At 49.1% G+C, this 26656-nt stretch overlaps 1 protein-coding gene across 2 annotated transcripts in view; it reads right to left on the reverse strand.

Moving 5' to 3' along the window:
• mob2a (MOB kinase activator 2a) overlaps nt 1-26656 on the reverse strand; it is an 88701-nt gene that overhangs the window by 46934 nt on the left and 15111 nt on the right. Inside the window, exon 1 of one of the 2 annotated variants that reach the window (XM_035790673.2) lies at nt 1009-1207. The exons of the other annotated variant lie outside the window; for it this stretch is intronic. Coding sequence (XP_035646566.1) covers nt 1009-1046 — 38 coding nt within the window. The 5' untranslated portion in view covers nt 1047-1207. Of the gene's footprint in view, nt 1-1008; nt 1208-26656 lie in introns of those variants that run through there. 2 annotated transcript variants of the gene reach the window in all.

Below are 26656 nucleotides of genomic sequence, written 5' to 3' on the forward strand. Positions count from 1 at the left end.
GGGAGAGATAGGGAGGGGGAGAGATAGGGAGGGGGAGAGATAGGGAGGGGGAGAGATAGGGAGGGGGGAGAGATAGGGAGGGGGGGGGGAGAGATAGGGAGGGGGAGGGAGGGGGAGAGAGAGGGAGGGGGAGAGAGAGGGAGGGGGGAGAGAGGGAGGGGGAGAGAGAGGGAGGGGGAGAGAGAGGGAGACAGAGGGAGGGGGAGAGAGAGGGAGGGGGAGAGAGAGGGAGGGGGGAGGGAGGGGGAGAGAGGGAGAAGGGGGGGGAGAGGGAGGGGGAGAGAGAGGGAGGGGGAGAGAGAGGGAGGGGGAGAGAGAGGGAGGGGGGAGAGAGGGAGGGGGAGAGAGAGGGAGGGGGAGAGAGAGGGAGGGGGAGAGAGAGGGAGGGGGGGGAGAGAGGGAGGGGGAGAGAGGGGGGAGAGAGAGGGGGGGAGAGAGAGGGAGGGGGAGAGAGAGGGAGGGGGAGAGAGAGGGAGGGGGGGAGAGAGAGGGGAGGGGGGAGAGAGGGGGGGGAGGGGGAGAAAGAGGGAGGGGGGGGACTTGTTTAGGTTTCTTCTCAATGAAGAGACCACCCCTCAAGCCTGATATTCAGGCTTCTCCTCAGCTCGAGCCATCGAACCATTACTCGAAACTCATCCACGTCAAGAGGAAGACGTTCACGGACTCCAAAAATCTGTTAACACTTATTTTTCCGTGGCATGGCAAATTATGCACGTTAATTCGGAAAACATTGTCGTTCTTATAAGAATGAGTGAGTTCAGTGAAACAGGTTGGTAGTGAGGGCGACTACTTCCATCAGTTGCAGCGTGCATATGATAAACACGTTTCACCTCAACAACAACAACGCCAATAAGAACCGAAATCACGACACGAGCAATTGACCATACCGAGAGTATCAAAAGACAAACATTTTTCAATTGCGTCTGGAAAAAAAATAAACCAAACCCCCTTTCACTGAGATGTGGCGAATGTTAAACGTAACCCGAGTAGTGAACGGAAGCCTCTTACCTATTCAATGTATAGGAGCCATTCCGTTTAAACCTCATGCCGGACGATAGGAATCGGATGAAGAAATCCAGAATTGATAACGTTCAACTTTCGATGCACCTCGAAAACGTCTGTGTCCGACGGCTGCAGACAAGGAACAATAGAAAACGGAGTTCTCGTGTAGACTTCTTCTAATCGCTCCCTCCTTCCTTCCACAGACCTCCGCGCCCCCCTCCCTCCCTCCCTCCCTCCGGTCCCTAGCTTCCGCGGGCAGGGTTTACCAGTCAGGGACAAGGCGATAGGTGGACCCTCGAATGTCAAAACAAATGCTTCGATGCAACACAAAAACGACAGCTTATCATTTAGACGGATACAAATACACGTCATATGTACAGCAAATCCATCAGCGATGATGTCGTTAAATTCCCCGAGCAGCGATAAAGCAGCGTTCACGCGCTAGTCGGAACAAGGAAACTCGGACATTTCAGACTTGCTAACGGGTTGTAGTTATACACGTGTCGCGTTCAACCCGTTAGCAGCTCGGACATTTCAGAATTGTCTAGTTCCGACTAATCCGTGAACGCGGCAATAATGTTTCTTTAGATATGATGTTGCAGCTCATACATTGTGTCCTCAATAGCCCCCCTGACGTAAATCACAGACACCACACTGACAAAAAAAACAAATAAAAAAAAATAAAAAAAGGTCCAATTGAGTCGTTTTTATCTCAATATCAAATAACCTCTGGGTAACAGGTAGGTAGGTGCATTGGTGTGATTGTTTTGAATTAAAAAGAAGAAAAAAAGCTTCTTAGCAAAGACTCATTTTTTAAGCAAGAACTTTGGTAGGACTGTCTGGGAGGGGAACGCTGAAAATGAGCTGTTACTTGGCAGAGAGCTTTGGAACTCTTTCTTATTGAATGTGAGTTATAGATCTGTAATTGAAAGCATGTATCAGCAGTGGATATATGTGCACAATTTCTATGCTTCCTGTTCTTAAAGCTGCAAATATGTAACTTTTGGGGCAATCTGACCAAATTCACGTAGAAATGTGAGTTATAGATCTGTCATTCTCATTGAAAGCAAGCCTAATAAGCGGTAGATATGTTCTATGTGCGCCATTTCTACGCTAACCGTTCTGAAGTTTTATTTTTGAGTCTTGTTTTCGGTTTTGTACACCAGCTTCAAACAGCTGAAACAACAATATTTTGGGTTATGGAAAATATATTTCACAGCGGTTTAGACAGTATAGTGTAGAGAGAGAATCATTGTACGATGTTTTGTCACATAAACTGAAATTGGGCGAACTATTCGAATTTTAGCAACCAGGCAATAACCGAGTGATTTCTACATAGTGCACCTAAATGACCACCGTGGGAGGCCAAGACTCCCTCCCGCCCAAAGCAGGCAGACATTTCAGCCGTTCTTTTCAAACAGCTCGTACACCAACAGTGCTTCATCGTCATCTTAACAATTTCACAGTATCACTCCAACCTCACAGTGAAAACACAGGGAAATCATGTTTTTGACTGCACAGGGCCTTTAAAGAGTCGAGAGAGCCTATAGCGACTGTTTTTCCACCGACGGACACGGGGCGCAAGCATCCCTCTCATGTTTCAAGTGCGTTCCCTATCATCTCGCAGGCTATATTCACCTCCTGTATGCTATAGGGAGAGGGCAGAGCGCAGACTCCGAGCGAACACTTGTCAGAGCCTGATTGGAGCCAAGAATAGGCAGAGGATCCAGTAATGCCTGCTAAACCCATAGCTCCTCATCAACTGTGTGTGTGTGTGTGTGTGTGTGTGTGTGTGTGTGTGTGTAAGATACACATGGCCCTTTCACGAGCACGGGCGCGTTCAGCAGGACAACGTTTTGGAACGGTCAGCTAAAGATAGCCTTATGTAGAACAAACGTTACTCTCTGACATGTAGACAGCATATGGATAGAATGTAGAATACGCCGTATAGCTGAAGAATATGTAGGATAGAAGAGTACAAGCACAGCACTAGTTAAGTACGATGGGAAAAGACTAGAATAGCGTATATGCATATAGAAATGGGTAAAACGGTACGTAAACACTGATTCCATGTCTATGTACATTGGCGGCAGCCACCGGGCGGTGGCCGGCTAGTGGCCGTGTCTAAAGTTCACGGCAGGGTACTGGGTGGTAGCCGGCTAGTGGCCGTGTCTAAAGTTCACGGCAGGGTACTGGGTGGTAGCCGGCTAGTGGCCGTGTCTAAAGTTCACGGCAGGGTACTGGGTGGTAGCCGGCTAGTGGCCGTGTCTAAAGTTCACGGCAGGGTACTGGGTGGTAGCCGGCTAGTGGCCGTGTCTAAAGTTCACGGCAGGGTACTGGGTGGTAGCCGGCTAGTGGCCGTGTCTAAAGTTCACGGCAGGGTACTGGGTGGTGGCCGGCTAGTGGTGACTATCATGCGTGGGGGTGGGGGGTGAGGTTGCAGAGAATACAGAGAATATAGGCGATGCTAGATATGTTCCCCAAATCAAGTACAATCCCCCCTCACATAATTTCAATGAAATTACTTGGAACAAACGTGGAATAGACATCTGTGTCCAGAGGGAAGGAAGTACTTGTTAACGCATTTGAACTGGTACCTGTTCGTTCTGAGAATCTCTCAAGAGCTGGACGGAGAGAAGGATGCTAAGAGGGGAGGAAGGATGGAAGAGAGGTTTGGAACAATGTATTGGTGAATGGAAAGATGGAGAGATGTGCATTAAGACTGAGGTTGACGACGTCATCTTTATGGCTCTCTGCTGCTCACCACATCTCTCAAAGGCCCTGCCGTTACGTGTGTGTCATGTGTGAGTATCACACTTTGCTTGTGTGTGTATTACAGTGTGTGTAAGTAATAAATGGCACCTCCTGTGGGAGGTGCCACTTGTGTGTACTTGGGACATGTATAAGAGTGTGTGTGTATGTGTATTAAAGTGTATGTGTCTATTAAAGTGTGTGTGTGTATTACAGTGTGTGTGTCTATTAAAGTGTGTGTGTGTGTATTACATTGTGTGTGTGTATTACAGTGTGTGTGTCTATTAAAGTGTGTGTGTGTGTGTGTGTGTGTATTAAAGTGTGTGTGTGTGTGTGTGTGTATTAAAGTGTGTGTGTGTATTCAAGTGTGTGTGTGTGTGTGTGTATATTGGGGCGGCAGGTAGCCTAGTGGTTAGAGCGTTGGGCCAGTAACTGAAAGGTTGCAAAATCGAATCATTGTAAATAAAAATCTGTTCTTAAAACTGACTTGCCTAGTGTCCTTCTGTAGCTCAGTTGGTAGAGCATGGTGCTTGTAACGCCAGGGTAGTGGGTTCGATTCCCGGGACCACCCATACGTAGAATGTATGCACACATGACTGTAAGTCGCTTTGGATAAAAGCGTCTGCTAAATGGCATATATTATTTATATTATTATAGTTAAATAAAGGTACAATTTAAAAAATGACTGTGTGTGTGTATTAAATTGTGTGTGTCTGTGTATTACAGTGTGTGTGTGTATTAAATTGTATGTGTATTAAATTGTGTGTGTACTAGGGACAGTGTATGTATAAGAGTGTGTGCGCGCGCACGTCTCCGTACGGTGTGAGTGTGTGCTCTTTCTCTCCTGCAGACCTCTTAGTGCTGGCTGCAGTGGGCCATTTATTACCATAAGAGCAGGCTGGCACCGACACTGCTGCTCAATCACACACACACATATTGCAGAGTTACGCAATACTGGGACTAGGGGAAGGAGGAACTGCAGACCACAGAAACCATTAGCCAGTCCGTTATTGTGCAACTCTAAAACACAAACCCCTCCCTGCTTCCATCCATCCCTCCTTTCCTCCAGTCTTTTGATGTTGTTCAGGCCTCCCTCCATTCATCTGTCCATGTCTTCAATCATCCTGACGTTCCCCATCCCTCGCTTCATGCCTTCCCTCTTTTGCCATTCATCCCCAGTTTGCGTCATTAATCCTTTTCATCGTGGCCATCTATCCCTCCCTCCTTCCTGCTGTGTGTTTTGGAAGAGCTGCACCGTGTGCTCTTGTGGTTGCATGCTAATGACCCAAGCAGTCAGTTGGTGCTCTCTTCCCCGGTTAACATCTTCGACCGTCGTCATCGCCATCATTCCCACTACCATCCTCCATCCTCATTCCTAGCCAGACACGTCTCTGCCGCCCCCTGCTTTCTGTTAGCTTGGCCCCCCCGAAGTCAGAAGAAAAAGCAGCTCTTTCTCTCCTTCCCTCAGTGACAGTTCCTGGGCTGTGAGGTTTACAAGCAGGAAGACAAGCCAAGACCCAGAGAAGCCTCGAACACCGCATTCCCCCACCCACCCACCCACCCACCCACCCACCACAGGCTTTCCAGGAATACACAGCGCAGTGCCCAGTCTCAACATGCACACTATGTGCCAGGTATGTTGCTCGTCACAGTACTCAGCACTGTCTGATAGCTTGGTGGTACTGACTAAAAACACACACAACAGTGCAGTAGAGGCCGGGACAGGCTTAGCAAATGGAAGGACCTATAGGTTCGCATAGGCCTAGTCTGCCGCTCCGCACCTCGACTCACGTTGTTGAGTCGCTGTCGAGGTGGAAAACATGACAATCTGGGTCCGGGGACAGATTGGACAAGTCTGTCTTTATTGTTTTTTCTGCCTCCGACCAGGGTTCACGTTACACATTTGGGCACGTCCCCTAACGGCACCCTAATTCCCTATATAGCGCAGGGCCCATAGGGCTTGGGTCAAAAGTAGTGCACTAAATAGGGAATAGGTTGCCATTTGGGACAAACAAATAGACTCTAGGTGGTGCTGGTTTGTCTGGAGAACCGGAGGTCATATTTGAGGGTCTTATTTTCAGAGGGTGCCTGCCCATATCAATACCTTTGGTAACCCTTTTTCGGGAGGGTTCTGATTTGTTATGGTCTATACGGGCATCAGCCTCGGGCAGCCATGTAATTCAAATAGTCTTTAACGACTACGGACTTTAGGTCAATTTGCATGTTGATTCCCAGTCAGACAGCTCAGGAACGCAATTCAAATCTATCAGAGGAAAATTCCTTCCAGGGACAATTGAGCAGGTCGACTGAGGCCCGAGCACTACAACACTGATTCAAATAAATCAAAGCCGGTGGTGAGTTGGTTATTTGAATCAGCTGTGTTATTTTGCTAGTGCAAAATAACAAAAGTGCACGGGGGGGTGCAAGACCGAGTTTGGGAAGCACTGGTCTAGACTGCAGCAGGACATGGTAGCGCTGTGCTCTGGCGCCACTCACTGGTTCCAAGCGGTACTGCACCCGTGATGTCTTGTAGGCTATGTTCTGCACTGGAGTTGTCACGGGATCAAGGAAAGGACACGAGGAATGGAAATGAGGTTAGGAAAGGAGATGACACGGCAGGGAGGGACACTGAGTGGCGAGGAGGAGGAGAGTAAATGCTATTTATGTCTGTCTGTCTGGTATGGCCTGGCTGCTCAGAGAGAGACATGAATACAGACATACAGAGAAAGGATCTCCATATATTGACCGGCTGACATGCTGTCTAGTATGCTGCCTGCTATTGCTGGTATGCGCTGGAGTTGAAGTCGTGATGAAGGAAAGGAGATGAGGAAAGGGAACGAGAGGCCATAAAAGAGATGCTGAATGACACTGGTCTTCGGTCTGATATCACTGGTTTTGATGGCTGGAGTTAAAAGTCACGTGACACTGGAGAACACTGAGAGAACCAGTGCACTCTGGGGGAAGGCCCGGGAGCAAAAGACTACGCAAAGGCGAGATCAGATTTCGCGCCCGACAGATCTCTCCATTTCCCCCTCCCCTCTCCCCTCTCACTCCAGCCCTTTCCACCTCTCTTCTTCCCTCAGTCTCCCTAGTGGCAAAGTCATGGATAATGACAATAATACACCCTTGCAATCAACCTAAATTAGCTACGACCAATCAGCTACTTACCAAAAGGGCCGTAAAATAGATAGATAGACAGACAGACAGACAGACAGACAGACAGACATCCACTGCATTCAAGACCTTGTGCTATGAAGCACGAATAGAACATACACCCTTTTGATGAAGGGCTGACTAACGGGACCATTAACACAGAAAATCAAATGAAAGTCAAAGCTCTCGGCGGTGTACTTTGCGGTAACCGGCTCTGACTGAATGCGTGGGTACGGTTGTGGGTACGCGGACCCGCCACGGGGTGCCGAGCCACTGCGGGGTGCCGAGCCACTGCGGCACCCCTTTACGAGTCCCGATTTTTTTTGTGGCCCCCACCCCCATCAGAGATGCCCATCCCTGAACTAGACCTAAACTGAATTCCTATACAACCTGTCAAAGTAGCGAGTGTTTCCCCTCCGATAACTCCTAATCTGCCTCGCTACAGCACACGGAGCCAGACCTCGTCGCCAGACCACATCGGTCACCGCATTGACCGCACATGCACGGCCGCTGCTGGACTGGACTCTTAGTTGCCTGTGCTTACGTAAGGGTCGGATGGCGGCGTGTTTGACGCCGTTTCCGGAGCGGTCTGGGCGCCGTGCGGTCCAGTGACCTCCAATGACTTCACACACATATGAAATACAGCTGTTGATTATCTGGCGGGATCAAGGGGAGGACAACGTGCTGGAGAGCGCTGCTGGGCATGCAGGCTTTTGCTCCTAGCCCTGTTCAAACACACCGGGACCGACTGATCAAGGTCCTCAAACCTCCGTCTTTCCCCCTGGCCAATGAGACCGAGAGAGATTTCAGCGAGCAGCCTCTGCAGTTGATCGGTTTAATTAGTATAAAATATTCAGAGTTCATGGCTGACTAACGTCACTACCCTGGTGGGAGTCGAACTTTCAACATCATATTTGTGTGTGACCTCTAAGTGTATTGAGCTTTGACTCATTTATCTACCTTTCTCCCCTTTAGTTCCACTTCTGCTTCTGAGTGCAGCGGTGGAAAGTGGTTAAGCTGTGTTCCTCAGATAGACAGAGGAGTGACAGACCGACACTGACGCCCTGCTGCTTCGTGCTGATACCCGCACATGAGAAACACACACACACACACAAAAAACATCACTTCCTGCGTTTGTGCGTCTCAGTGTTTTCCCTCCCCCAGTGAGGGTGCAAACAGTGACTCAGTGTTCCTGGGTTCCTCCTGTTCCGTACTGTAGCAGAGCAGAGCAGGCCTACAGCACAATGAGGAGGAAGGAGAGCACAATGCACATCAGGGTGGGGATGGGGAGACTGTGTGTGTGTGTGTGACAGAGAGAGAGAGAGAGAGAGAGGAGAATACAGGATGGGGAGTAACGCTGTGCATGTGCGCACACAAAATGCAGTACGTCCTACAGAATACACACACACACACACACACACACACACACACACACACACACACACACACACACACACACACACACACACACACACACACACACACACACACACACACACACACACACACACACACACACACACACACACACTTTACAGGTTGATCAGATTCATAACACACACACTACAGCTATGGGGCGATTACACACCAGCAGAAGTGGAAAATACTTTTGGTATCTCAGATTGTTTCGGCAATTCTCAAATAGGAACTTCAGTGGGAGGAAGGACGTTTGGCACACTCAGCAAAATCACCAACAGAGCGAGTTCCTTTTGAATCAATTTCCCACTCAAGGGTGTTATTGCACGGTGCTCATGAAATGTTTCATAACTTCAGACTTAGCAGAGAGCTTGCTCTGAAAATGGAGGGCTGTGATTGGTTAATGACCTATAATGCCAATTTCTATGTATAAAACGGGTCATATCAGTAAAAGTAGCAGAGAGGCCACTCTGGAAATGTGACACGTTTGAAGATCATTACAAACAATATGTCTAAAACTAAGCAAAATCAAAAAGGGTAGTTTATATATTTTAGATATTTTTTATGCTGAATAAAATGCTTTTTTCCCCCGGAATCTACACATACTAGAGGACACTATGAGTATATTGAGACCAAGATGCCGTCTTTATCAAGTACGGTTCACAGATCATAGGGTCTTACAGGAGGCATGTATAAGTCTAAAAAAAGGGCCTAAAATGGCCCGTTAGTGAGATTTGCTAGTACAGTCCGAGACACCAAAAATATTTTCCGCTCCTGCAGGTGTGAAATCGCTCTCTGGCTGTGTGAGATGGTAAGTAACCACATTCGCAGGAAATAAACATCACGTACACTATGGGCCTAAGCATCAGACAGGAAGTGGCCTTTAGTTCAGGCCATGACAGAGAGAGAAGTGAAAGGTGGTTAAATCCACCCAGACCCTGGATGTTGCTTTGGAGACCTTTGGGCCCCGGCTAGGGAACAGACTGCAGTGCCCTATGAGCAAAAGCTGTTGAAAAGATATCGAAAAAAAGGTATTGTCAACGTATTGTGCTCACTGGGTGGGGTATATAGACTAGGCCTATGTCTAGCAGGAATTACTCCACTCCAGCACTGAGATAAAGAAGAGCTCACCAAAGAGAGCAGGCCAAACCCCTGACCCAGTGCTCACTAAATGGGGTATATAGACTAGGCCTATGTCTAGCAGGAATTACTCCACTCCAGCACTGAGATAAAGAAGAGCTCACCAAAGAGAGCAGGCCAAACCCTGACCCAGTGCTCACTGGGTGGGGTATATAGACTAGGCCTATGTCTAGCAGGAATTACTCCACTCCAGCACTGAGATAAAGAAGAGCTCACCAAAGAGAGCAGGCCAAACCCCTGACCCAGTGCTCACTAAATGGGGTATATAGACTAGGCCTATGTCTAGCAGGAATTACTCCACTCCAGCACTGAGATAAAGAAGAGCTCACCAAAGAGAGCAGGCCAAACCCCTGACCCAGTGCTCACTGGGTGGGGTATATAGACTAGGCCTATGTCTAGCAGGAATTACTCCACTCCAGCACTGAGATAAAGAAGAGCTCACCAAAGAGAGCAGGCCAAACCCCTGACCCAGTGCTCACTAAATGGGGTATATAGACTAGGCCTATGTCTAGCAGGAATTACTCCACTCCAGCACTGAGATAAAGAAGAGCTCACCAAAGAGAGCAGGCCAAACCCCTGACCCAGTGCTCACTAAATGGGGTATATAGACTAGGCCTATGTCTAGCAGGAATTACTCCACTCCAGCACTGAGATAAAGAAGAGCTCACCAAAGAGAGCAGGCCAAACCCCTGACCCAGTGCTCACTGGGTGGGGTATATAGACTAGGCCTATGTCTAGCAGGAATTACTCCACTCCAGCACTGAGATAAAGAAGAGCTCACCAAAGAGAGCAGGCCAAACCCCTGACCCAGTGCTCACTAAATGGGGTATATAGACTAGGCCTATGTCTAGCAGGAATTACTCCACTCCAGCACTGAGATAAAGAAGAGCTCACCAAAGAGAGCAGGCCAAACCCCTGACCCAGTGCTCACTTGAGTCATTTGAATTGATGTTTTGGCGTGAAGCTCTAAATTGCCTGCATTGCAAGAATAGAGGTTTCATTTTTGTGTGCGTGTGTGTGTGTGGGGGTCTCGTCTCCTTTGCTCCTTCTGTGCAACATCCCACTCGCACACAGGCATCAAGCCCAACCCCTCGCCACTCAACAACGAAGACAAAACATCACTTCTGCTCTTACTGTAATAGGCCTACCATGTACCTTTAGCCGCATTTCAGTCAGACTGTTACGTGCTAGCTGTCTAGCCTGTTTGTTTTTTTTATGTGGAATGAGCATACAGAGGCATTTATATAAGGAATTGGCAGCTCGTTGTCATTCTGAGAAATTAGCATCTTAACCAGACAGGCCGCTTGATTTCAACGTCTAAAACAAGGTGAACAGGCCGCTTGAAAAGTAGATCCAAGGTGGCTAGACTTCAAATATGAATATTAGCTGGCTACTCACTAGCACTTGGGCTTGTGCTTGAGAGAGTGTTGATGAGACCGGTGTTCATTTTCTAGTACGCCTGCTACCAGAAGTTGGTCATTATTAGTGGACGTGCATGGTTACCGTTACGGTCATACACTGCTCAAAAAAATAAAGGGAACAATTAGACAACACAATGTAACTCCAAGTCAATCACACTTCTATGAAATCAAACTGTCCACTGAGGAAGCAACACTGATTGACAATACATTTCACATGCTGTTGTGCAAATGGAATAGACAACAGGTGGAAATTATAGGCAATTAGCAAGACACCCCCAATAAAGGAGTGGTTCTGCAGGTGGTGAGCACAGACCACTTCTCAGTTCCTATGCTTCCTGGCTGATGTTTTGGTCACCTTTGAATGCTGGCGGTGCTTTTACTCTAGTGGTAGCATGAGATGGAGTCTACAACCCACACAAGTGGCTCAGGTAGTGCAGCTCATCCAGGATGGTACATCAATGTGAGCTGTGGCAAGAAGGTTTGCTGTGTCTGTCAGCGTAGTGTCCAGGGCATGGAGACGCTACCAGGAGACAGGCCAGTACATCAGGAGACGTGGAGGAGGGCAACAACCCAGCAGCAGGACCGCTACCTCCGCTTTTGTGCAAGGAGGAGCAGGAGGAGCACTGCCAGAGCCCTGCAAAATGACCTCCAGCAGGCCACAAATGTGCATGTGTCTGCTCAAACGGTCAGAAACAGACTCCATGAGGGTGGTATGAGGGACCGACGTCCACAGGTGGGTTTGTGCTTACAGCCCAACACTGTACGTTTGTTGGGCATTTTCCAGAGAACACCAAGATTAGCAAATTCGTCACTGGTGCTCTGTGCTCTTCACAGATGAAAGCAGGTTCACACTGAGCACATGTGACAGACGTGACAGAGCCTGGAGACGCCGTGGAGAACGTTCTGCTGCCTGCAACATCCTCCAGCATGACCGGTTTGGCGGTGGGTCAGTCATGGTGTGGGGTGGCATTTCTTTGGGGGGCCGCACAGCTCTCCATGTGCTCGCCAGAGGTAGCCTGACTGCCATTAGGTACCGAGATTAGATCCTCAGACCCCTTGTGAGACCATATGCTGGTGCGGTTGGCCCTGGGTTCCTCCTAATGCTAGACCTCATGTGGCTGGAGTGTCAGCAGTTCCTGCAAGAGGAAGGCATTGATGCTATGGACTGGCCCGCCCGTTCAGACCTGAATCCAATTGAGCACATCTGGGACATCATGTCTTGCTCCATCCACCAACGCCACGCTGCACCACAGACTGTCGAGGAGTTGGCAGATGCTTTAGTCCAGGTCTGGGAGGAGATCCCTCAGGAAACCATCCGCCACCTCATCAGGAGCATTGCCATGCGTTGTAGGGAGGTCATACAGGCACACACTACTGAGCCTCATTTTGACTTGTTTTAAGGACATTACATCAAAGTTGGATCAGCCTGTAGTGTGGTTTTCCACTTTAATTTTGAGTGTGACTCCAAATCCAGACCTCCATGGGTTGATACATTTGATTTCCATTGATCATTTTGGTGTGATTTTGTTGTCAGCACATTCAACTATGTAAAGAAAAAAGTATTTAATAAGAATATTTCATTCATTCAGATCTAGGATGTGTTATTTTAGTGTTCCCTTTATTTTTTTGAGCAGTGTATATATTTATTATTATTTTTTTACAAAAAAGGGAATTTTTGTAGACGGACTTGAAAGCCAGGTCAGTGATCATTGCAAAACAAGCAAGTTAAATAATGACATTATTAGTGGGTCATATGGTTGTGAAGGCTTCGATTCGTCTGATTATTCCTGACTGTTTGAACTGCAGTGGATTGACCTCATTTTGCGACAAAAGCTTAGAGAAAACTATGAGATGTACGTTGAGTGTACAAAACATTAGGAACATGCTCTTTCCATGACAGCCTGACCAGGTGAAAGCTATGCTCCCTTATTGATGTCACTACAATCAGTGTAGATGAAGGGGAGGAGACTGGTTAAAGAAGGATTTTTAAGCCTTGAGATAATTGAGACATGGATTGTGTGTGTGTGCCATTCAGAGGGTGAATGAGCAAGACAATCGATTTAAGTGCCTTCGAACTGGGTATGCTAGTAGGTGCCAGGCACACAGGTTTGAGTTTGTCTAGAACTGCAACGCTTGCTGGGTTTTTCACACTTAACAGTTTTCCTTGTGCACCAAAAATGCTCCAACACCCGAAGCACATCCAGCCAACTTTCCACAACTGTCGGAAGCATTGAAGTCAACATGGGCCAGCATCCTTGTGGAATGCTGCCGACACTTGGTAGAATCCCACGACAAACTGAGGCTGTTCCGAGGGCAAAAGAGGATGCGCAACTCAATATTAGGAAGATGTACCTAACGTACGTTCAGTGCATATCGAGAATCGTCCATAGGCTTGAGGAAAAAAAACGAGATCCGATTTTTACGCCATATCGCCAACACACAAGCACGGTCACACACAATTTGATTCATTATTTTCCTGCAGGACTCTAGAATGATCTGTGTTGTAACGACGCTCCTACTTTTTACCTGTTCAGCTGCCAGCGTCAAATGTCTGCCATGTTTTGGTGACAGTTTGACGCCAGACTTCGCCGAGGACACACTGATAAGGTTGCCGTGACACGGACTTTGCAGCAGTTGAGGTTGTGACTTCCTACAAGCCTCTCGGGTTGGTGTTTACAGAACATGATGTGTTGTGTGATTAATAATGGGCCGTTGCCATATGGCCAAAACAAAAGTTTTAAAAAAGTCACACAAAAAAAAAATGTAATTGCGATTCTCACAATTTTATATGCATTGCGATTCGATTCTGTGATTTTAATTGGGATTCGATGTTCCAAACATGTTGCTCACCGTATGTTTGCTGCAGTGACAAGAGGGCCATGAGAAAATGAATTCTGATCAGTCATGGAAATACAATTTGACTCCCAATTTAATAGAAGATGGAGAACAAGCTATAAATGAAAAATACTGTTTTTGGTGCAGGTACAGTCAACTAAAAAAATAATAATATTGCAATATTGTCAAAACCATATGATGTATCGTCAAAAATAATATCCCGATATGTAACTTTAGATTTTTTTCTCTCCATTACTAATGTTAATATAAAAAGGTTTAATAGTTCCCAAATAGACAAGAAAAGGCCCATTAGAAACTTCTGTCTTTAAATCAGTCATCATATTCTGGAATTTCAATTGAAAAACAGGATTTCCTTGTACAACGATGACAAGTGTTTTGCGATTACATGTCGGGGCTTAGGTGTAAAAATGGGGCTTAGGCGTGGCGAGGGCCTGGTCATGGGTGTGGCCATGGGCGTGGCCAACGGTGCAGTAGATGACAAAACATTTTTAGAGGCTCTCCCGTTATATTTTAGATTCTCCCTGACTCTAGCTTTTATTTAGGTGATTGTTCGTTCTCAAAGATAATCGTATTTAAAAAATATATAGGTCCATTATCTTTTCTAAATGCAGTGCCTTATTGGTAGATGAGTATTACATTACATTTTTTTTATAATAAAAAAAAGCTGATATTGACTATCCCTTTGATTTGAGCATGGTGAAGTTCTTAATTACACTTTGGAGGGTGCATCAATACACCCAGTCACTACAAACATACAGGCGTCCTTCCTAACTCAGTTGCTGGAGAGGAAGGAAACCACTCAAGGATTTCACCTTGAGGCCAATGGTGACTTTAAAACAGTTACAATGTTTAATGTCTGTGATAGGAGAAAACTAAGGATGGATCAAAAACAGTGTAGTTACTCCACAACAGTAACCTAAATGAGTGTGAAGACAGAAGAAGCCTGTACAGAATAAAAATATTCCACAACATGCATCCTGTTTGCAGCGAGGCACTAAAGTAAAACTACAAAAAATGTGGCAAAGAAATAAACGTTTTGTCCTGAATACAAAGTGTTATGTTTGGGGCAAATCCAACACATCACTGTGTACCACTCTTCATATTTTCAAGCATGGGGATGGCTGCATCATGTTATGGGCATGCTTGTCATCGGCAAGGACTAGGGAGTTTGTTTTAGGATAAAGAGAAACGGAATAGAGCTAAGCACAGGCAAAATCCTAGAGGAAAACCTGGTTCAGTCTGCTGTCCACCAAACACTGGGAGACAAATTCACCTTGAGTGCAGCTTGAAAGTTCCTAATTCCCAAAATCTTGCACTATCCCAACAGTAGCAGAGCAGCCAGGGTCATGTTATTGAGGGCACGCAAAGGAAAACGCAAAATGAGCCTTTCAAGATCGTTGGTCCATGTTGAAGAGCTGCTCCTCAGCCCCCTCTGTAAAAGACACACACACACACACACACACACACACACACACACACACACACACACACACACACACACACACACACACACACACACACACACACACACACACACACACACACACACACACACACACACACACACACACGACTGTCCCTGTGAAAATGTGTGTAAACACTGATACGTCTCTGACTGACAGCTTACACACCAGGGCCCCTCTAATGAAACACACGGTCTTGTGTGCTGTTCACATGCACTCCCTCTCTTACATATGGCCGTTTAGCTGCTCCCTGGCCTCTTCTCCATGGCCTTTCAGCTACTGGCCCAACGCTCGAACCACTAGGCTACCCGCCGTGAGATTGAGAGGTGAGATTGAGAGGGCAGTTAATGGTGGACAGGGCTGGTGATAAGAGGCTGGAGGTGAAAGGAGAGAATGTGTCTCTGGGTGATTAATGACGGGGGTCCGGTGAGCTATCGGCTTCATTAAATGGGGCTAAGTGGTCTGGCCCTCTGGACTCCACTGGGCTCCTAGGAAGACCGATGAAGACGATAACACAAGGAATGGAGAGTTGGGGGAGACGCCGCATTCCCCTTCTCTACTCTCTTTGTACGTGTGTGTGTGTGTGTCTGACTGTATGTGAGTGTGTCTGCGTGAGTGTGCAAGACAAGTGTGTGTGTGTTTGTCTCCCTCTCTCCAAATGGGCCTGAGACATGGTTCCTACCAGTTAGCCTCTGGTGGCTATGCTAGCTGAACTGTCTGAGAACAACTACAAGCTCTCGCCATGCAGTGTGTGTGATGGGAATTTCCCAGGGGAACCAAAACGAGAGCAGTCGTTGATAAAAAAAAAATCAATCCGGTTTGTTATGAGTTCAACAGGGAGCTTACAGTGCTTTCGGAAAGTATTCATACCCCCTTGACTTACTCCACATTTAGTTGTTCTACAGCCTTATTTCAAAATATACCCCATAATGACAAAGTTGAAACATGTTTTTTATTTTTTTTTTTTTTTGAAATGTTGGTAAAAGTATTGAAAATGAAAAACAAATATACCATTTACATAAGCATTCACACCCCTGTGTTCACGTGTTAGAATCCCCTTTGGCAGCAATTAAGTCTGTCTGGGTGAGCCTGAGAGCACTGCACACCTGGATTGCACATTGTTATTCGTTTAAATTCTTCAAGATCTGTTAAATTGGTTGCTGATTATAGCTAGACAGCCATTGTCATGTTTTGCCAAAGATTTTCAAGGCAATTTTTAAGTCAAAACTGTAACCAGGCCACTCCGGAATATTCAATGTCATCTTGGTAAGCAGCTCCAGTCAATATTTTACCATGTGTTTTAGGTTATTGTCCTGCTGAAAGGTGAATCTCTCTCCCAGTGCCTGTTGGGAAGCAGACCGAACCAGGTTTTCCTCTAAGATTTTGCTTGTGCTTAGCTCTATTCTGTTTGTCTTTATCCTAAAAAAAGACTCCCTAGTCCTTGCCGATGACAAGCATGCCCATAACATGATGCAGCCACCACCATGCTTGAAAATATGAAAACTACAGTGATGTGAAGTCTATTTCAGAAGAACAGAATAGCGTACTCTTAGTTGTCCTTATGTTAGGTCCTGATCTGGCTATGTCATATGGCTGTGGGAATGACTAGTTAATTTAGCAGACAAGATTTTATAGTATGAAGAATGCAATTGAACGTGTCTGAGTAAAATATAAACGATTTGAAGGAGTGTGCATGTGGCTATTCTGTGTTGAGCCATAACAAAGCAATAGGTACTCCTATATGCTTAATTTAGAGTTATTAATGTAACTTTAGTTGTTCTACAAACATTGGGCTATATGTTTTGATTTTTAATACATTGTAAGGCTGCATGATGCGACTAATGATGATTTGAAAAAAGTTGTTTGAAAGGCATGAGCTCTGCTTAGTTTTTTGCACAGGCTGTACACACTACATTAGTCTCTCATTCACAATTTGACAAGCACTTGATAATGCCTAATAATTTCACAGTGGCATCCCCTTTGTGTGGCCATAATGCACCCTAAAAAATGCATTCCTTCTGCGGCCACTGGCCGTTGTGCCTTTCTCCCAGAGTGCTGCTCCATCACCTGACCGGGTCTTTCTCACAGGCTATAAGTGAAGACAGATACACCGGGGACGCAACAGTGCGCGTCCTTATCCAATTCCGAGGTGCATATTGAAGATATTGGAAGAACTGTCCACATTTACTTTTCGTCAGCCAACAAGATGAGTAGGCCTAACGAACAGCAAAAGCACTAGCCTATGTCAATCTACTATCCCCCATAGTACAAAAGTCGACCTATTCTACGCGAGAAATTAAACATTCAAAACATAGTCTGGGACAGTTGCGGGATGTGATAGAGCCCAAATTTATACAACAACTAGCATCAAAAAAACTTTTTTGAAGCAATGTGGATGACGCAACAGATCAGAACATTTAGCTTAAAATGTTGATAAACTATTAGGCTATTTCTTCACATTATAAGCACAGCAATGCGCATCTGGCAGTAGGATTTAAGCGTGAATGTTCCATTAGCAGGGAAACACCATTATCAAAAGTGACCACAAATGCAATTACGCATGAAATGTAAAGCTTTTATTATAAAAGGCTAATTTTCACCATGAAAATGATCTTCCCAAAACTAGAAACTCACGCGCTGCTTATGTCTGCCAGTTAGGCTCTACACCCTTTGTAAAGCAGATTAATGTGCTTCACTTGAATAAGTTATTAGCCACTTTAGTTGTGATACAAACCTTATTAAAACATATAGGCCTATGGGCTGGGCCACATCAGGTGTGCGACTATGACTCACAAGTGATAATATATAATTCACAAGTGATAGGCTAATCTTATCACCCATCAGACTATTCTTGATATAATCTCATCTTTACATATACTACATAATGTGTGAATTTTGTTTTGATTTAGAATGGAACATTATCATGCACCTGTCTCAAAACAGGGGCAGCCAGAAAAAAATACATGTCATCTATGCACTTAAATAAATATAAGCAATGTGCTTAATATTAGGAAAGTTGAGAAATATATATAGTAGGCCTCACCTATAGAAAGCGGATGGGACCCTCCGCTTTTTAATAGAGGCCATCACTCTGTTTTCTCACACAATTGCAAAGCCTATAAAAAATGTTGCGCAACATGAGCTCAAGGGATCACATGAAGTGGTCGATTCGATTTTCGATTATGTTTGCAACGATGTCAGAGTGATGAGAGTGACAATAAAGTGCAGAGTACCAGGCCATTAGCAAGTTTGGTAGGCTACTAATGAGCAACAGCATCAGAGCTTGGAGAAGCCTAATTACCGTGACTAAGCGGTCACGTGGAATTTGACTGCCTTCATGACTCGTGACCGCCGGTGTGGCGGTAATACGTTCACCAGCAACAACCCTCCCCCTCACCATCTCCTCCTCCTCCACCACTCTTATGTTCTCTGGTCTCATATGGAGTCATGTGACAGTGGGGTCTGTGTCTGGGGCATAGACAGGCGTGGGAATCAGACACGCATTATGTTGACATCTCAGGAATGCTATGGTCCCGTCTCCAGAACAACATCACAGTCAGTGTGTGTGTGTGCGTGTGTGTGTGTGTGTGTGTGTGTGTGTGTGTGCGCGCGCATGGACATATTGCACCCACTTGTCTAATCAAGTTACAGGAATAAAAACGAGAGGAACAAAGGAAGGCAAAGAGACACACCGACACACACACTTCCCGTCATGTTCAAAACAGGCAGCCAGGATGGGCCGGTCACGCACACCCATGACGACTTCACCATCCGTTCCCTGTCCACCGCAGCCATACAGGAAGTCCACTGGACAGCTGAGCCAAAGCTCCTCCCTCCAATCGTCTAGAAACTCTTGATATATATATATATCACTCTGCTTCGTCTTTCTTGTCCCAGACCTTTTATCAACCATTTCACCATCTCCACCACTGACTGTCTGTCTCGTCTCCTTTCCTTCCCAGTCTTCACCACTCTACAGGTCTCGTCTTCTCCCCAGTACTCTCTCAGCATGCGGTGGACACAGGCCCTGTAATCCTATTTAGAGAGGGAGAGTCCACAGGGTGGGGCTGGACACACCAGAGAAACCAGTGCTTTAGAAGAGTCTGCCTGTCTGATGCAACACACCATGCTTTAATCCAATTAAAGTGGAAACCAGCCTAAACCCACAGGGCCTCAACCACCAAGGACAAACCCTGGGTTTTTCACTGAAGCCATGACTCCCTCCCTCCTGTCATGTCTCTGTCTCTCGCCGTCGCGTCTCTCTCTCTCCCCCATCATGTCTCTCTCTCTCCACCTCCTGTCATATGTCTCTCTCCCCTCCTGTCATATGTCTCTCTCCCCCTCCTGTCATATGTCTCTCTCCCCTCCTGTCATCTGTCATCTCTCTCTCTCTCTCTCTCTCTCTCTCTCTCTCTCTCTCTCTCTCTCTCCTCCTGTCATCTCTCTCTCTCTCTCTCTCTCTCTCCTCTCTCTCTCTCTCTCTCTCTCTCTCTCTCTCTCTCTCTCCCCTCCTGTCATGTCTCTCTCTCTCTCCCCTCCTGTCATGTCTCTCTCTCTCTCCCCTCTCTCTCTCCTCCCCTCCTGTCATGTCTCTCTCCCTCCCCCTCCTGTCATGTCTCTCTCTCTCCCCTCCTGTCATGTCTCTCTCCCTCCCCCTCCTGTCATGTCTCTCTCTCCCTCCTGTCATGTCTCTCTCTCTCCCCCTCCTGTCATGTCTCTCTCTCGCCGTCGTGTCTCTCTCTCTTTCCCGTCGTGTCTCGTCTCTCTCGTGTCTCTCTCGCCGTCGTGTCTCTCTCTCTCCATCCCTCCTGTCATGTCTCTCCCCATCATGTCTCTCCCCTCTCTCCCCTCCTGTCATGTCTCCCCCTCTCCCCCTCCTGTCATGTCTCTCTCTCTCGCCGTCGTCTCTCTCTCTCTCTCTCTCTCTCTCTCTCCTGTCTCTCTCTCTCTCTCTCTCTCTCTCCTGTCATCTCTCTCTCTCTCTCTCTCCTCCAGTCATCTCTCTCTCTCTCTCTCTCTCCCTCCTGTCATGTCGCTCTCTCTCTCCCCCTCCTGTCATCTCTCTCCCCCTCCTGTCATGTCTCTCTCTCTCCCCCTCCTGTCATGTCTCTCTCTCTCTCGCCGTCGTGTCTCTCTCTCTCCCCGTCGTGTCTCTCTCTTTCCCCGTCGTGTCTCTCTCTCTCCCCTCCAGTCATGTCGCTCTCTCTCTCCCCTCCTGTCATGTCGCTCTCTCTCTCCCCCTCCTGTCATGTCTCTCTCTCTCCCCCTCCTGTCATGTCTCTCTCTCTCCCCTCCTGTCATGTATCTCTCTCTCTCCCCCTCCTGTCATGTCTCTCTCTCTCTCCCCCTCCTGTCATGTCTCTCTCTCCCCTCCTGTCATCTCTCTCTCTCTATCCCCCTCCTGTCATTCCCCTCTCTCTCTCTCTCCCCCTCCTGTCATGTCTCTCTCTCTCTCTCTCTCTCCCCTCCTGTCATGTCTCTCTCTCTCTCCCCCTCCTGTCATGTCTCTCTCCCTCCCCTCCTGTCATGTCTCTCTCTCTCCCCCTCCTGTCATGTCTCTCTCTCTCCCCCTCCTGTCATGTCTCTCTCTCTCTCGCCGTCGTGTCTCTCTCTCTCCCCGTCGTGTCTCTCTCGCCGTCGTGTCTCTCTCTTTCCCCGTCGTGTCTCTCTCTCTCTCGCCGTCGTGTCTCTCTCTCTCCATCCCTCCTGTCATGTCTCTCCCCATCATGTCTCTCTCTCTCCCCCTCCTGTCATGTCTCTCTCCCCCTCCTGTCATGTCTCTCTCTCTCGCCGTCGTGTCTCTCTCTCTCTCTCTCTCTCTCCCCCTCCTGTCATCTCTCTCTCTCTCTCTCCCCCTCCTGTCATGTCTCTCTCTCTCTCCCCCTCCAGTCATGTCGCTCTCTCTCTCCCCCTCCTGTCATGTCTCTCTCTCTCCCCCTCCTGTCATGTCTCTCTCTCTCCCCCTCCTGTCATGTCTCTCTCTCTCTCTCGCCGTCGTGTCTCTCTCTCTCCCCGTCGTGTCTCTCTCGCCGTCGTGTCTCTCTCTTTCCCCGTCGTGTCTCTCTCTCTCGCCGTCGTGTCTCTCTCTCTCCATCCCTCCTGTCATGTCTCTCCCCCATCATGTCTCTCTCTCTCCCCCTCCTGTCATGTCTCTCTCTCTCCCCGTCGTGTCTCTCTCTCTCTCGCCGTCGTGTCTCTCTCTCTCTCTCCATCCCTCCTGTCATGTCTCTCCCCCATCATGTCTCTCTCTCTCCCCCTCCTGTCATGTCTCTCCCTCTCCTGTCATGTCTCTCTCTCTCCCTCCCCTTCCTGTCATGTCTCTCTCTCTCCCCGTCCTGTCATGTCTATCTCTCTCCCCCTCCGTCATGTCTCTCTCTCTCTCTCTCTCCCCCGTCATGTCTCTCTCCCCCCCGTCATGTCTCTCTCTCTCCCCCCCGTCATGTCTCTCTCTCTCTCCACCCCGTCATGTCTCTCTCTCGCTCTCCCCCATCATGTCTCTCTCTCTCTCCCCCTCCTGTCATGTCTCTCCCCCTCCTGTCATGTCTCTCTCTCCCCTTCCTGTCATGTCTCTCTCTCTCCCCGTCCTGTCATGTCTATATCTCTCCCCCTCCGTCATGTCTCTCTCTCTCTCTCTCTCCCCCGTCATGTCTCTCTCCCCCCGTCATGTCTCTCTCTCTCTCCACCCCGTCATGTCTCTCTCTCCCCCCGTCATGTCTCTCTCTCTCTCTCCCCCGTCATGTCTCTCTCTCGCTCTCCCCGTCATGTCTCTCCCCCCGTCATGTCTCTCTCTCTCTCTCCCCCCCGTCATGTCTCTCTCTCTCTCTCTCTCTCTCGGCGTCGTGTCTCTCTCTCTCGCCGTTGTGTCTCTCTCTTTCCCCGTCGTGTCTCTCCATCCCTCCTGTCATGTCTCTCCCCCATCATGTCTCTCTCTCTCTCCCCTCCTGTCATGTCTCTCTCTCCCCCTCCTGTCATGTCTCTCTCTCCCCCTCCTGTCATGTGTCTCTCTCTCTCTCCCCCTCCTGTCATGTCTCTCTCTCTGTCTCTCTCTCTCCCCCTCCTGTCATGTCTCTCTCTCTCGCTGTCGTGTATCTCTCTCGCCGTCGTGTCTCTCTCTCTCTCTCCATCCCTCCTGTCATGTCTCTCCCCCATCATGTCTCTCTCTCTCCCCCTCCTGTCATTTCTCTCCCCCTCCTGTCATGTCTCTCTCTCCCTCCCCCTCCTGTCATGTCTCTCTCTCTCCCCCTCCTGTCATGTCTATCTCTCTCCCCCTCCTGTCATGTCTATCTCTCTCCCCCTCCTGTCATGTCTATCTCTCTCCCCTCCGTCATGTCTCTCTCTCTACCCCCGTCCGTCATGTCTCTCTCTCTCTCACCCCCGTCATGTCTCTCTCTCTCTCCCCCCGCCATGTCTCTCTCTCTCTCTCCCCCGTCATGTCTCTCTCTCGCTCTCCCCCGTCAGGTCTCGCTCTCTCGCTCTCCCCTGTCATGTCTCTCTCCCTCTCTCCCCCGTCATGTCTCTCTCTCGCTCTCCCCCGTCATGTCTCTCTCTCTCTCTCCCCCCGTCATGTCTCTCTCTCTCTCCCCCCGTCGTGTCTCTCTCTCGCTCCCCCCCGTCGTGTCTCTCTCTCTCTCTCCCCCCGTCATGTCTCTCTCTCGCTCTCCCCCGTCATGTCTCTCTCTCGCTCTCCCCCGTCATGTCTCTCTCTCTCTCCCCCGTCATGTCTCTCTCTCTCTCCCCCCCGTCATGTCTCTCTCTCTCCCCCCGTCATGTCTCTCTCCCCCCGTCATGTCTCTCTCTCTCTCTCCCCCCGTCATGTCTCTCTCTCGCTCTCCCCCGTCATGTCTCTCGCTCTCCCCCGTCAGGTCTCTCTCTCCCCCGTCAGGTCTCTCTCTCCCCCGTCAGGTCTCTCTCTCCCCGTCAGGTCTCGCTCTCCCCGTCATGTCTCGCTCTCCCCCCGTCATGTCTCGCTCTCCCCCCGTCATGTCTCTCTCTCCCCCCGTCAGGTCTCTCCCCCCGTCAGGTCTCTCTCCCCCCGTCATGTCTCTCTCGCTCTCCCCCCGTCATGTCTCTCTCTCCCCCGTCATGTCTCTCTCTCGCTCTCCCCGTCATGTCTCTCTCTCGCTCTCCCCCGTCAGGTCTCTCGCTCTCCCCCCGTCAGGTCTCTCGCTCTCCCCCGTCAGGTCTCTCGCTCTCCCCCGTCAGGTCTCTCGCTCTCCCCCGTCAGGTCTCGCTCTCCCCGTCAGGTCTCGCTCTCCCCCGTCAGGTCTCGCTCTCCCCAGTCATGTCTCTCTCTCCCCCCCGTCATGTCTCTCTCTCCCCCCGTCAGGTCTCTCTCCCCCGTCAGGTCTCTCTCTCTCTCTCCCCCCGTCATGTCTCTCTCTCTCCCCCCGTCATGTCTCTCTCTCTCCCCCCCCGTCATGTCTCTCTCTCTCTCCCCCCGTCATGTCTCTCTCTCTCTCCCCCCCGTCATGTCTCTCTCTCTCTCCCCCCGTCAGGTCTCGCTCTCTCCCCCGTCAGGTCTCGCTCTCTCCCCCGTCAGGTCTCGCTCTCTCCCCCGTCAGGTCTCGCTCTCTCCCCCGTCAGGTCTCGCTCTCTCCCCGTCAGGTCTCTCTCCCGTCAGGTCTCTCATTCTCCCCTGTCAGGTCTCTCATTCTCCCCTGTCAGGTCTCTCTCTCTCCCCCGTCGTGTCTCTCTCTCTCCCCGTCGTGTCTCTCTCTCTCTCCCCTCCTGTCATGTCTCTCCCCCTCCTGTCATGTCTCTCTCTCTCCCCTCCTGTCATGTCTCTCTCTCTCCCCCTCCTGTCATGTCTCTCCCCTCCTGTCATGTCTCTCCCCTCCTGTCATGTCTCTCTCTCTCCCTCCCCTCCTGTCATGTCTCTCTCTCTCCTCCCCTCCTGTCATGTCTATCTCTCCCCTCCGTCATGTCTCTCTCTCTCTCTCCCCCGTCATGTCTCTCTCCCCCGTCATGTCTATCTCTCTCCCCTCCGTCATGTCTCTCTCTCTCTCCCCCGTCATGTCTCTCTCCCCCCCGTCATGTCTCTCTCGCTCTCCCCGTCATGTCTCTCGCTCTCCCCCGTCAGGTCTCTCGCTCTCTCCCCCGTCAGGTCTCTCGCTCTCTCCCCCGTCAGGTCTCGCTCTCTCCCCCGTCAGGTCTCGCTCTCTCCCCCGTCAGGTCTCGCTCTCTCCCCCGTCAGGTCTCGCTCTCTCCCCCGTCAGGTCTCGCTCTCTCCCCCGTCAGGTCTCTCGCTCTCTCCCCGTCAGGTCTCTCGCTCTCTCCCCCGTCAGGTCTCGCTCTCTCTCCCCCGTCAGGTCTCGCTCTCTCCCCCGTCAGGTCTCTCGCTCTCCCCCGTCAGGTCTCTCGCTCTCCCCCCCGTCAGGTCTCTCGCTCTCCCCCGTCAGGTGTCTCTCTCTCTCCCCTGTCAGGTCTCTCTCTCTCTCTCTCTCTCACACCCGTCATGTCTCTCTCTCTCTCCCCCGTCATGTCTCTCTCTCTCTCCCACGTCAGGTCTCTCTCCCCGTCATGTCTCTCTCTCTCCCCCGTCGTGTCTCTCTCCCTCTCCTTCCTGTCATGTCTCTCTCCCCTCATGTCTCTCTCTCTCCCCCTCCTGTCATGTCTCTCTCTCTCTCCCCCTCCTGTCATGTCTCTCTCTCTCTCCCCCTCCTGTCATGTCTCTCTCTCTCCCCCTCATGTCATGTCTCTCTCTCTCCCCCTCCTGTCATGTCTCTCTCCTGTCATGTATCTCTCCATATCTTTCTTCCTCACTGTGACTAAGCTAAACTCTTTATGGCAGGACAAAAATAGATCACGACCGACCACACACAATCACCACTGCTCATGATCCTTATGGCAAACCTGATGGGACAAAAATAACTGTCACACACAACTCAGGAGCCCTGGGCTGATCTGCCTGCATCAGTGAGCCTATTCCCCAGAAACAGCCTCGACTCAGTCACAATGGGAGAACACTCACACCTTTGCGCACGCACGCACGCACACACACACACACACACAATGCAATCCCCAATTGCAAGGGACAGACTGTAGGTCCTGTGTGTGTGTGTGTGTGTGTGTGTGTGTTTGATATGATAGAGAGCAAGTTAGAGGTCTGTGGGACACTGAGAAGGACTGTTATGACATAGGCAGGCCGGGTGTGTGGGAGTCACAGGGCTCTGGTCCTTCCGGCTGTCCCTGTCCCAAACTGCAGGGCTCAGAGTCACAACAGCAGTCCAGCTGACATGTGTGCACACACACGCCATTCCGTGACAACGCTGACTCACTGCTGAAGCATGATGGGATACGTCTCCCTGCAGCCTGTAGAGCAGGGATAATCAACAAGATTCAGCCGTGGGACGATGTTTTCTGGAGCGGACAGCCGGAACGCAATTACAAATCATTTGTAGACTGCAAATTGACTGCAAGTAGCACAAACGTATATAATATTTGACTAAAACAATCATTTCAAACCTTGCTTACATTTGAATATATACAATCACATACACGGAGTGTACAAAACATTAGGAACACCTTCCTAATATTGAGTTGCCCCTCCCCCGTTTTGCCCTCAGGACATCCTCAATTCGGCGGGGCACAAGTCCACAAGGTGTCGAAAGCATTCCACAGGGATGATGGCCCATGTCGACTCCGATGCTTCCCACAGTCGTGTCAAGTTGGCTGGATGTCCACAGGAGTATGACTACTGTTTGAGTGTGACAAACCAAGCATGGCGCGCGCACGCACACACACACACACACACACACACAATGTCTCAATTGTCTCAAGGCTTAAAAATCCTTCTTTAACATGTCATCTCCCCTTCATCTACACTGATTGAAGTGGATTTAACAAGTGACATCAATAAGGGATCATAGATTTCACCTGGATTCACCTTCAGTCTGTCATGGAAAGAGCATGTTTGTACAGTGTGTGTGTGTGTACATTGTGTGCATATGGTGTGTGTACAACATATATTTGAGCTGTTCCCCAGTCAGCTTGCAGACCTGTCAGGGTGCTAGCTTCCTTTAAGAAAACTAACCCAGGACCATTGGCTCTTAGGCCAATATAGGACCTGTTGTGACACATCATCACCCAGCAACAGTGTTTGGCAACTGGAAGTGTGATTAGTCATTGTCTTCTTCCCAATCCCTCACCTTCCTCTCTCTGTCTCTATCCCCCTATTGGCTCTGTCAGTTCTGGTCTGGACTTTCACAGTGTTACAAAAAAGTTAACATTGTCAAAGTAAGGTCGCTCCTCACTCCTGCCAAGTAAAACACAGAGAGAGAACACACACAGCCGTCCAATGAGAGTCTAGGCGTCGACCTCTGGGTTTCCCACAGATCCACCTTGCCCAGATTGGCAATATGCCTATGCTTACCTAGTCCTTGCGGTTCAACACAGTTGCCTAGGGGATGACTCGGGACTGGGCCCAACTTTCGCAAAGTTCAGGTTGTCATAAGA

This window comes from Oncorhynchus keta, chromosome 17, assembly GCF_023373465.1.
Source record: "Oncorhynchus keta strain PuntledgeMale-10-30-2019 chromosome 17, Oket_V2, whole genome shotgun sequence".
Classification (NCBI taxonomy): Eukaryota; Metazoa; Chordata; class Actinopteri; order Salmoniformes; family Salmonidae; genus Oncorhynchus; species Oncorhynchus keta.